At 45.0% G+C, this 11,841-nt stretch overlaps 1 protein-coding gene across 1 annotated transcript in view; it reads right to left on the reverse strand.

Moving 5' to 3' along the window:
• Positions 1-893: 893 nt before the first annotated feature.
• The window catches only part of snapc4 (small nuclear RNA activating complex, polypeptide 4), an 18,162-nt gene continuing 7,214 nt past the window's right edge, over positions 894-11,841 (reverse strand). The window contains exons 8-22 of the mRNA XM_026342617.1: positions 11,257-11,341; positions 10,987-11,068; positions 10,209-10,310; positions 9,648-9,720; positions 9,399-9,563; positions 7,985-8,135; positions 7,769-7,875; positions 7,589-7,683; positions 7,414-7,508; positions 6,585-6,685; positions 4,799-6,190; positions 3,575-4,180; positions 2,609-3,488; positions 2,006-2,307; positions 894-1,504 (exon numbers count right to left, since the gene is read on the reverse strand). Coding sequence (XP_026198402.1) covers positions 1,388-1,504; positions 2,006-2,307; positions 2,609-3,488; positions 3,575-4,180; positions 4,799-6,190; positions 6,585-6,685; positions 7,414-7,508; positions 7,589-7,683; positions 7,769-7,875; positions 7,985-8,135; positions 9,399-9,563; positions 9,648-9,720; positions 10,209-10,310; positions 10,987-11,068; positions 11,257-11,341 — 4,353 coding nt within the window. The 3' untranslated portion in view covers positions 894-1,387. The remainder of the gene's footprint in view (positions 1,505-2,005; positions 2,308-2,608; positions 3,489-3,574; positions 4,181-4,798; positions 6,191-6,584; positions 6,686-7,413; positions 7,509-7,588; positions 7,684-7,768; positions 7,876-7,984; positions 8,136-9,398; positions 9,564-9,647; positions 9,721-10,208; positions 10,311-10,986; positions 11,069-11,256; positions 11,342-11,841) is intronic.

Consider the following 11,841-nt stretch of genomic DNA (forward strand, 5'->3'; position numbering starts at 1 on the left):
AGCCAAAACATTAGAAACACCTTAAGAAATCCACTCCACCCACTGTGACCTTAGTAACTAACATACAGTAAATCTATCACTTTTCTGATCGTTTCAACTTAAAACTAAGAAATTACAACTTTATAAAAGTAGATTCAGAGCTGCTGTTTCAGGCTGCGTTGTACAGGTGTTCCTAATAAAGTGACCAGTCAGTGTATCGTCCATTATCTAACCTGCTGTATAATTCAAATAATTAATTAATTACAGACTAAATCCACACAAACTGAACGGGATTTTCTTGACTTGTAAAGTTTAAATTGACGTTTAATGACTTCGAAGTTCGAACTGTTGGTTTCACAAAATCTTCAGAATCATTTTTCTGATCACATTTTCCCTTATTAAAAACATCAGTCAATTAAAAATAGTTCAAGTAAAATGCACTAATACAGTACTCTAGACTTGCTCCTGATTACATCTTATGCTCGAGTAATATTTTGAATTCAGGACAGGAGTATTTTCACATTGCAGTATTAGTACCATTACTTGTTACTTAAAGGATCTCAGTACTTCTCCACAGATGGCAAATGTCAGTGACATGTCCTCACCAGCCGAGTCCATTTGGACAGAAAGTGACAGAAAGAGGAAGAAATGAGAGATGGAGAAGTTCAGAGGAGGAACAGGAAACTGCTGTTGTCACAGTCACAGTAGCTCTCAGGCTTCACAGATTCCTGGAAGTGTCAGCGAGCTGAAGAGAAACCAGCGAAAAAGAAGAAGAAAATAAATCTGTGTTGCAAGTCAAACTGTCTGACTGGTCATTTCATTGAAACAAAAATCCAGCACCTCGTCACAAACACTGATACGATCACACTGTTTGATTTCACATCAAATCTTTATTACAAATTAATGTGCTGACATTTAAACTTTTCTTAACAGAAGCTGAATAAAAATACAACAAACACAGACTTATGTGCAATTTCATTAGTTTAAAGTTCATTTTGAGGTTCCTCAATTCAACACGCACATCTCACCTCCAAAAACTGGTTCCTCTCCTCGCTGTTTTTAATTTCCCTATAATTCATGATTTCATAAATTGATTTCCTGCTGTGAAAATTCAGTTTCCCATTGAGTAATGTGATGTTTTCAGATACTGTGAAAAATGTCCCAGTGGTGCATTCAGGGACACAATCTGAGCATGAATGAGCGAAAAGTTTATATTATATATTATATTTATGAGTTGTGTTGCCAGAACATCAACTGATATCAAATGGTAGAGAACACAAAACCAGAAAGAAACCTCCTCTCTTGTTGTCGTCCAGTGAAAAATGTTTTCCCAGAAATCAAACTGCTTTAATTCACATCGACTACTAATCAAACAGAAAGATAAGAATCTTGTGTGAAGTGAAGATGGTCACTGGACAGGTGGGGTGGTTTCTGCTGGTCCGGGCTGCTGAGGGGTGTTGGTGGTGTTCATCCCTGAGAAGTGATTGGCTGGAGTTCTTGGTCCACTGCGCAGCTGCAAAGACCTCTGGAGGAAAATGTAATAAATGAAAACTGAGCAGACGCTGTGGTGTCCTGGTTCAACTGATCCTCACTAACCTGCAGCCAAAACAATCTGGTTAACTCTCATCTAGATAGTCTGGTTGTTAGAGAACTGTCTGAACACTGACAGCAAAACATCCAGAGCACTGTGTCAGATCCTGATCCTGATCTTCTCCTGCAGTCAGTCTAGATTAAATCCGCAGTTTCCTCCTGAATCTGATTCACAGTTTTTAGCTCCTGGTTTAAATTTATGAACTTTATTAGCTTCAGTTATTGATCTGATCTGAAAGAAAGAAGAACTGAGAGAATATGACTGACACTGAGTGAAGATGCATCACTCTGTGATGCTGCTGAATGTTTTCTACACTGACATTTACTGAGACAGTCAGACTGAGTGAATCACTGCATTTTACCAGCGTCACAGTCTCTTTCCTCTCTGACAGAAACTATTTTCACCCTGTTTACTGTCGTCAGCAGCTGGACTCACCTCTGATCTCCTTCGTCTTCCTCTTTCTTTGATTTTTTTCAGCTCCACCACCTCTTCATCTTCCTCCTTCTCTTTCTCCTCCTCCTCCTCCTCCTCCTCCTGACTGTCTTCCGGGGCCAGAGTTGTCGCTGTGATTGGCTGAATGGTGGCCATGAGGGCGGGGAGTGTGAAGCAGGACAGGAAGCGGGCCTTCAGCAGCTGGTATGCTGGATTACCTGAGAAACGTTCTGCCACCAGCTGACGTACCAATGCCACAAGCTCCGTCTCCTCCTCCTGATTGAGCTCAGAGATGTTGGGGGGAGCTGCAGGGATACAAAACAAACGTGAACAGAGCGAGGTCACTGAACAGATTCAGGATTGGTTGTCGAGCTCTGTCAGCTCCACAGTTTAGAAGTGGATTTAAAAAGTTAGATTTTATCATCTGTATGTTGTCATGGTCACAGACTAGAATCAGACCTCAGTCAGTCACAGCTACACAGCTCTGATGCTGACTCCACCAGGTGGTGTTCAGGTCGATCAACATGTTTGACACAGGCTAAAGTCAGTGTGTAGAAATCAACCTGTTCACCACCAACACTGTCAGGTGTGTCACGTGTGGTTTACCTGGTTGGTCCTCAGGTGGTCTGAGGTCAGAGGTGGAGTCTGGCAGGTCTGCTGGAGGCTGACTGGAGGTCTTCTCCGTGCTGCTGTCACGTCTGGGTTTAGTTTGGGGGTGTCGGCGTTTGGACCCTTCACTCAGCAGCTGCAGAGATGATTTTGTCAGAGACTTCTTGGCCCGGAGCAGCGCACTGAGCGTGCTCAGACTGCTGACAAAGGGTGGCAGATAGGGCAGAGCTGCATCTGTTCCGCTTACCACCACCCCTCCCCGCCCACTCAGCCAATCACGCACCTCCTCTTGGGATTCAAAGAACATCAGGGAGGGGTCAAACTGCAGCGTCTCCCTCCTGAAGGAAGGGGGATCTGCTGGGTCCACTCTGACTGTACCCTTGTAAGGCAAGAAAACGTTGGGGGGCACAGGAGGGGCCGAGGACCAGGAGGGGGCGGGGGAGGAGATTGGATTTGGGACAGGTTGTAGAACACATGTTGGGGGGAGGGATATAGAGGAACAGGTGGGTGGCTGATTCTGATTAGGAACGTTTACAGGGACACACACAGCAGGTGGTTTTGGTGCAACTAATCGGTAACCACCAGAGGTAAGAGGCACAGGAGGCCTTGGTGTTGTAGGGCTTAAAATATGCCCCGGTGAAGGTGGGAGGGGGGCAGTAGGAACCAAAGCCAGCTGCAGACCCTGGGATGGGGCTTCTGCCAGCTGGAGCAGCCCACTAGGAGTCATGACCCACATGGACTGACCAGGACGTAAACACAACCCGGGGAGCTGCGTCATCGGCTGCGCTGGTACCTGAACCTTGTCCTGACAGCGAGACTTACGGCGACGCTTCTTACAAGGAGAAGAGGAAGAAAGTCTCTTCATCTTGGCTTCAGCCTGGAATTTAAAAAAAATAAAGGATGGGTCAGACTGAGGGGAGGTAAAGACAAGGAGGAGGTGGACAAGGAGGAGACAGGTGTTACCTTGGCTTTAGTAGCTTCCTGCAGAGCTTTGGCCTTCTGACTCGGCTTCCGAACCCTCCTTTCTTTCTGGATCACACCAGTACCGGCTCCATCCACACACTGGTCTGTCTCACTGCCCTCCACTTTCTGCTGCTCCTCTGCTCTCCTTCGTTTCTTCTCTCTCAGCTGGTTCTTGGGAGGCTGGCTGGGGGGTTGTTTGGCAGGGGTTGGAAGACATGAGTTAGAGCCATGATGACCTGATGTGGGGTTAGGATTAATAGAGGTGTAGTCATGGTCTGATGAGGAAGGAGGTGATCCTGAACTGAGGTTCAGAACTGTGGACACGCCCCTGTCAGGGTGGGAAGGTGTGGCGTTCTGAAGTGATATGCTGGACTCCACAGAGACAGGAGGGACATTCAGTCTTTGAGGGGCTGCCGGAGAGATGATCCCTGCAGGAGCATGACTTGACTGTGGAACTGTGGGACTTACGGTCAGGTAGGAGGGAGGAGCCTGTGGGACAGGTTGGATGGATGCTAGGCAGACCTGCTGAGGAGGGAGGGAGACCGGCTGAGGAGGTAAGTTTGTGCTCTCGGTCTGACACGGAGGAGGTGTCTTTGTGGTTTCAACCTGAAAGGAACAAAAAAACAATTTCAAGTCAGACCCAGTATATCATATTAAAATTACTGTCAAAGGTCCACCTCCCTCAGAATGTCTGTTAAGACAGGAACATACATAACAAAACAGAATGAACATGATGTGCATGACTACATCACAATTAACAGATGTACTTAAGTCCCCAAGCTGGCCTTTAGGGGACACCTTCCAGAAACACTTCAGGGGGATTTCTGAGGATCCCGAGACACTCAAAAGTCTTTTTGAGGAACTTGATGTTCTGATGAAATTTTCTCACAGACTTGAACAATCTAACAGCAAGGTTCTGTGTCAAAATCTAGTTTTTATAACTATCTCAAAATAAATATAAATATCTCAGCTAGTAAAGTCAGAAACGTCTGTAAACGTCTTTCTACAACCACTTTATCAAATGACACAGATACTATACTGCTCGTGTGGCACTGAGAATTAATAACAACTCATTTTTACATTCTGCCTCCACCAGAAGGTTAAATCTGACTGAAAGCAGTACTTTGGGTTAATGTCCACTTTAAGAAGATATGAGCAGGTCGATTACACTGTTGGACATTCGCTTGTGTTCTAATTCCTGAGAATCCCTAAAACTACACTCACCTCAGCTTCACTGGCTTCCTGAAGAGCTCTCGTCTCTGCCCCACTACAATTTGCCCACTCTCCCTCTATTTGCTCCCTCTCTGCGGGTGGATTCAGGGTGGAGTTAGCAGGACTGGGGAAAGCAGCAAAGATACTGGATGCGGACAGGACTGTGGAGTCAGTAGTGTGGGGGGCCAGCTGTACTTTGAGATTTTGAGTCAAAGGCGTTGCCTGCTGGCAGAACAAGACGGAGCTGGGACGTGGGGCAGAGGCAAGTGGCACACTCAGATTATGAGGAGTAAAAGGTGCAGGTATTAAAGAGGTGACCACCCCCCCAGGAGGAATTCCGTGTGAAGATAGAGGTAATGCATTCAGAGCAGGTTGCTGCTGTTGCAGGACAGGATGCTGGATGAATACAGTCTGAGCAACGGGCACAGAAGACGTCTGAGGGGGAAGAGGTTGTGGTTGCTGTACAAGTTCCTGCGGTCGTACTTGCTGTTTCTGCAGCTGTTGCTGCTGAAAGAACTGAAGCTGATCCAGAATCTGTGTGTCAAGCTCCTCTTTAATCACCCTCTTCTGCTGCAGCATTCCTGCAACAGTGTGTGGGTTCTTAATCTGCACAGAGGAAGGGTCTGGAGGTGGAGTCAGTAACACCACATTGTTCCTTCTCTGCTCTATCATCTCCTTACACCCTGTGGTATCAATGTTCATGGTCTGAAGAAAGAGCATGAAGACCGACGTTGAGGTCAGCTGGGTCTTCTCTCCTCGTTCCCTAAGGCTGTCTGCTGCCGTCAGTCTGGATTTTGCTGGGATCAGCAGGTTGCCGATCCACGGCGTCACCGCAGCCTGCAGTTCGTAGCCCAGCCCCATTTCTGTCACTCGGCCCCGGCGGTTGAACTTGTTCGCCTTGCAGAGAAAGTAGGCTCGCAGCTGGTCCGGTGACACCATCATCATAGTGTTGCTGCTGTGGTGCTCTTCCCACTTCAGAACTCTGGGACTCGGTCCGGTGATCACAGAGCGTCCAAACTTGCCCGCAATTGTGGAACGGACCAGCTTCCCACCGGAGACGTCAGCAGATGAAGGTAACACCACAGACTGAAATCTCAGGAAATTGAAATGTTCTTCTTTTTCTGATGGAATCCACTCCTCCATGGGAGGTAAGATGTACTCCTCCTCCTCCTCCTTCTCCACCTCCTCATTCTCCACCTCTTCCTCCTCCTTCTCCTTTCTCTTCACTTCCAATATCTCCTTTTTCTCGTCCTCGTCACTGTCCATGTAGTGCACGACCATCTCCTCTTCCTCAGTGCTCTCCTCCTCCTCCTTCACCTTCACCAGTCTTCTCCTGATTCTCCTCCTGGCAGGAGAAGCCTTCTTCTTTCCTGCTTGACTCCTTGGCTTCTTAGGTTTAACTTTCTGTTGACAGAGTGATAATTACATCAGTTGAGTCATGTATTTTAGCAGTTTCCTGTGTAGATGTTACTGATTAGGAATTAGTCAGGGATGTTCAATGGGGACCAGATATAGGACAGAAGCTACACAGGAAACACGTCAGATTTCACTTTATGCTAATGATGTTCTAATTTATTTTGAGGGAAAGGTGACGTTGGCATAAGGATCTGAAATGTTAGGACATGGTAGAAATCAATTGTTGGAAATTTAAAACAGCTGTCGTTCGGACATACGTAGTAGTCACTGAGATCAGGACAATGTCGTCACAATTGTCACCGGAAGATTCAGCTGAACAAAACTGACAAAGTGCTTTCAATCAAATATTTACCAATAACAATAAAGACAAAGATATGTGTACCTGAGCACGAGGCAGTTGTTGTTTGATCAGTTTCCTCCACTCTCTTAGACACTGAGCATCGTAACGGTGAGGAATCTCTGCAGCGATCTTTGCCCAGCGACCTGACTCGAGAGACAGTTTAATCATCAACAAAACCAAAATGAATCAAACAGGACGTCAACAAACGGCTGCAGTGTAAAATTAGACAAAAAAGAAGTAGAGTCTGGTTCATTTCAGTCTGATTCATAATCTGGGAAACAAAACTCAAATCTGGGGAAACTGTGGAGACCAGATCCTCCATGAAGTGGCCCCAGTCTTCCCGAGGGGCACAGTCACAATCTAAATTTTGATGAGGTTAAAAAAAATAAAGTACAATTTTTCCTTTTAAACTTTTTCCATCTCATACAAAATATGAAATCATCCTTGTACAAGAACTAAATATCTACCTTATGAACTGCCGCTTGTGCTCAAGTTTCACAGTTACTGATGCTGAGATAAGAAAAAAACTGAAGCAGCGTCATCGTACATGTTCCTTAGCTCAACCAGTTTCTATGTTGGAAATTAACTAAGTACATTTGTATTGTGTAATGTACATGAGGTCCTTATACTGTAATAGAGTATTTCCTACACAATATACAATAATACAAATAATAAAGAATAATGATGTGTTGTTATAAGTGATGCATCAACAATCAGAATCCAATTATATAACAAGTCCTTCTGTAGAAACAGTATTTCTACTTCTGGTACTTTAGTATATTTTGCTGATAATACTGTCATATATTTAATTAATACACTACTTGCACTTGTTCCAGACTATTTCTACTATTGTGTAGAATTTGTGACTGACCAACTCCGTGTTTCTTCACCAGCTGCAGCAGCAAATCCCGCTCCCGTTTGTCAAACGCTCCTCTCTTAATGCCTTCCTTCAGGCAGTCGAGGTACCTGCACACACACACATATATTCAGAAACAGGCCACCAATCAGAGGGTGATTAACTAATCTATCAGCCAATCAGGTCTCACCTGTCTCTGCAGGCGCTATCTGTGCGTCCAGGAACCTCCAACCTGATCTTCCACCAGTTCTTCTCCCCGTGACGAGATACAGCATCCAGCAGGAGCTGGCAGAGAGACAGGCAGGGAGACAGTTACTGACTGTCAGGTAGAACGCAGGTGAGTCCTGACTACGCACTGCCTTTAGAATACCTGATCCTCCTGCTTTGTCCACGGTCCTTTCTTTAGACTCGGGTCCAAAACCTGGTTCCACCTATAGATCAGCTGAGCAGGGTCCCGGCCCTCCATGAAGTAACTCACTGAGAGAGAGAGAGAGAGAGACAGGCAGAGAGACACACTGGTGATGCTCTGAAGCTACAGAAGAACAGACTGATGTCAGAGAGTGATGTCATGGAGTGATGTCATTACTCTGAGTGTAGGGGATGAAGTTCCCGATCCTCATCTTGTCCACAAGTTCTCTGAGCAGAGCGTCTTCAGCCGGACTCCAGGTGCTGCGTCTCAGGGAGCCCGAGATGAAACGCTGGAACATCTGAAGACACATGAAGGCCGTCCTCCCCGTCTGAGAGACAGACAGGTGGAGAGAGAGACAGACAGGTGGAGAGAGAGAGAGAGACAGACAGGTAGAGAGAGGGAGAGAGACAGACAGGTGGAGAGAGAAAGAGAGAGAGAGACAGGCAGACAGGTGGGGAGAGAGAGACAGACAGACAGGTGGAGAGAGAAAGAGAGAGAGAGACAGACAGACAGGTGGGGAGAGAGAGAGAGAGACAGACAGACAGGTGGAGAGAGAGAGAGAGAGAGACAGACAGGTGGGGAGAGAGAGAGAGAGAGAGACAGACAGAGAGGTGGGGAGAGAGAGAGAGAGACAGACAGACAGGGGGAGAGAGAGAGAGAGACAGACAGGTGGGGAGAGAGAGAGACAGACAGGTGGAGAGAGAAAGAGAGAGAGAGACAGGCAGACAGGTGGGGAGAGAGAGAGACAGACAGGTGGGGAGAGAAAGAGAGAGAGAGACAGGCAGACAGGTGGGGAGAGAGAGAGAGAGACAGACAGACAGGTGGAGAGAGAGAGAGAGAGACAGACAGATAGGTGGGGAGAGAGAGAGAGAGACAGACAGGTGGAGAGAGAGAGAGAGAGAGAGACAGGCAGACAGGTGGGGAGAGAGAGAGAGACAGACAGGTGGGGAGAGAAAGAGAGAGAGAGACAGGCAGACAGGTGGGGAGAGAGAGAGAGACAGACATGTGGAGAGAGAGAGAGAGAGAGACAGACAGACAGGTGGAGAGAGAGAGAGAGAGAGAGAGAGACAGACAGACAGACAGACAGGTGGGGAGAGAGAGACAATTTCTCAGTCGACGCAGACTTGTCACCATATAAGGTTCAGAGAGGACTCCTCTGAGCCTCCTGGTCTTCATTGGACTGTTGATGTCTTCTTCAGCAGCTCTTCCAGTTTTCATTCAACATTTTCTCTTTTATCTCGGTCCCACTCCTGACGTACTGACCTGGGACACTGAGTCCTTAGACAAAGCCTCCTTAGGTTTACTCTGCCTTGTACCTTTTATCTCACTTGTAAGTCGCTTTGGATACAAGCGTCTGCTAATTGACTAATGATTGGTTCAGTGCTGTGTTATTATCATTGGCTGTTTATTTTATTCGTCAAAACACGGAGGAACGAGTTTTAAAGTTCTATGGTAGAAAAGTTATTTCATGATAATTTCGTCTTGATTTTTCATCCAGTTCTAGGAGAGAGACAGGTGGTGAGACTAACAGGCAGACGAGACAGAGACAGGTCAGCGGCAGATGACTAGACACAGACACGTGGAGACTCACCCCCAGCTCTTGGGCGATAATCTCCCAGTGTCTCTCTCCGTGTCTCCTGCTGACCTCCTCCAGCTGCTGCACCTCCTCCTGACTCCACCGAGTCTTGTTGATTGACGGGTGGAGGAAGTTCTGCCAGAACCGACGGATGTCCTCTGCATCCTTCGTTCCTTCAAACTGGGAAAGGGGAGAGAGGGGGGAGGAGTCACTTGCAGTCTGATGTGTGTACTTGTTCTCTGATTGGCTGAATTTTAAACTTACGTCGATATTTGATATTTTCTGCCAATCATGTTCTTCATATCGATCACCAAACAGCTCCTCCTCCTTCTTTGCCCTGACCAATTAGAGACAGAGGAACAAAAGCGTTGTGGTGAGTCTTTAAAAAGATAAAAATTCTTTCTGTGCCGCTCAGAAAAGAATAACTGACCTTTAAAACTAATGAAAAACAAAGACGTCGACACTTTAATGATCAAAACAGTTACTGTGAATATCTTCACTTAGATTGTGACTAATCTGAATTACAGACACCTTTAACATTCTGTTAAAGGTGTCTGTATTAGTCATAATTCATATTACGAGTCTGAATTATTCACTTTTCAATATTATCTTATTAATTAACTGAAATGAATTTGTAAATAGCTTAAAACATAATTTCATTATAAAACTGAAGGGCCAAATTAATTTTGATTTTTGATTTTAGACCCGTCTGCCTGTAGCTGTGAGCTACAAGCTGAGCCGTGATTTGTTACCATGAACATAAACAGTGTTAAAACTAAAGTTCTGCAGCCTCGGTGTCATACGGATGGACTCAGACACACTTACTTGAGCAGCCCGATCTCTCTTTCCAAACTGTCTATCTGCTCTCTGAGCTGCTGCTTGTCTGTTTCCTTTGCTGAGGACAGTTTCTGAGACAGGTAGTCCACCCTGAAAAACAGACAGGTTTTAACATTCAGTAGTGGGTATAGTTATGGTTATTAACATAAAAAGACTTTTACCTCATAACATTTTGTGTTTTAAACTCAGTTCAGCCTCACTGGTGGACAAAATAACAGAAATACTTATTTTTATACTATTCTTAGTTTAACACGTATTATTTAGTCTAACCCCAGTGTTTCCAACACAGAGACTTTTCAGCCATGATCCATTTACTATTACGATTTCTGCCAGCACTCCAGTTTGTAGTTTCTTGCACATGTTGTTGAGGAAACGCATAAATACAATACTTCTGTATGTAAACAAAGATCATTCACACAAGGTAAGAGGTATCACTCTGAAGACCTGGTGTCTGTGTAACCTTGTTCCAAAAACAGTTTCAGTATCTCACACTTTGAATGTTCATATGTCGATAAACGTTCAGTGTTTAATCAGAGTAGCTGGTAAACAAAGTCTGCAGGCTGTTACTATAGTTTTCTTCTGCTATGTTGAGCACAAATTTTTGATAAACTTGGAATAAATAAGTAAATTCCCAGTTGCATGTTACAGGGTGATCCTGGCTGTCATTCCACCTACACAACAAAAAAACATCTAACTCTGCAGGATACACTGGACACAGTGACACTTCACGAGTCCGAACAGAACAATAGTCATCGACTGATGTTACCTGGACAGTTTGGGTTGCATCACTCTCCTCAGACTGTCTCTGGTCACTGCGTGGATCAACAGAGTCTTCTGCCAACTTTCCCCTAAAGACACAGACAGGCAGAGAGAGAGACATTATAGTTAAGGGAAGTGGCATGAAGTGAGTCTAATTTTGGAGTAGAGTAAATCTCAGTGTGTACATTTACTTTATACTGCAGTAGCAGTACTATACTGTTGCACTTTCTACCTGCTGCTCTGGTTGAACAGTTACTGAACCTGCTTCTTTTCTTACATCGTTTCACTTTGAGCTTGTTGTCGTCCAGACATCCTGTCATCCTGCTGCTCTTCTCCTTTGTCTCCTGATTGGCTGGAGGACCCTGCATTAAGGGAGAATTGCAGCTGGCTGTCAACAGTACAACTCAGATTATTTCTGTCAGGTGGGAACTAAGAACATTTTGTCAAGTATTGTTTTTAAGTACAAATCTGATGTAATTAATGTGAGGCTTTTGTTTTAATGCTAAATGTACTCCATTACATTTATCTCAGCTTTAGTTACTAGTCACTTTTCAAAATAAGCCTTTAGAAAACAACACAGGATGAACTTTGTTAGACAGTGATGTCTATCACATAAAAGTGATAGACAAAATGACTCTTTTTGATAAACTGTTCATAACTCATGATTATTTTCTTGTGATTATTTGAACCACTTCAAAAGAAAACGTCAGCTCTAACGGAACAAACGCTGTGAATTTGTCGGATTACTGGATGTGCAGCCCTGACTGGACCTGCTTCCCTCTCAGTCTGTGTCTTTCTTTAAAAACCCACTTGTATCTGATTAAACAGTAAAATACTCAGATGATGAGTCCAGATTCTGAAT

The sequence above is a fragment of the Anabas testudineus genome, chromosome 9, assembly GCF_900324465.2.
Source record: "Anabas testudineus chromosome 9, fAnaTes1.2, whole genome shotgun sequence".
Taxonomy (NCBI): domain Eukaryota; kingdom Metazoa; phylum Chordata; class Actinopteri; order Anabantiformes; family Anabantidae; genus Anabas; species Anabas testudineus.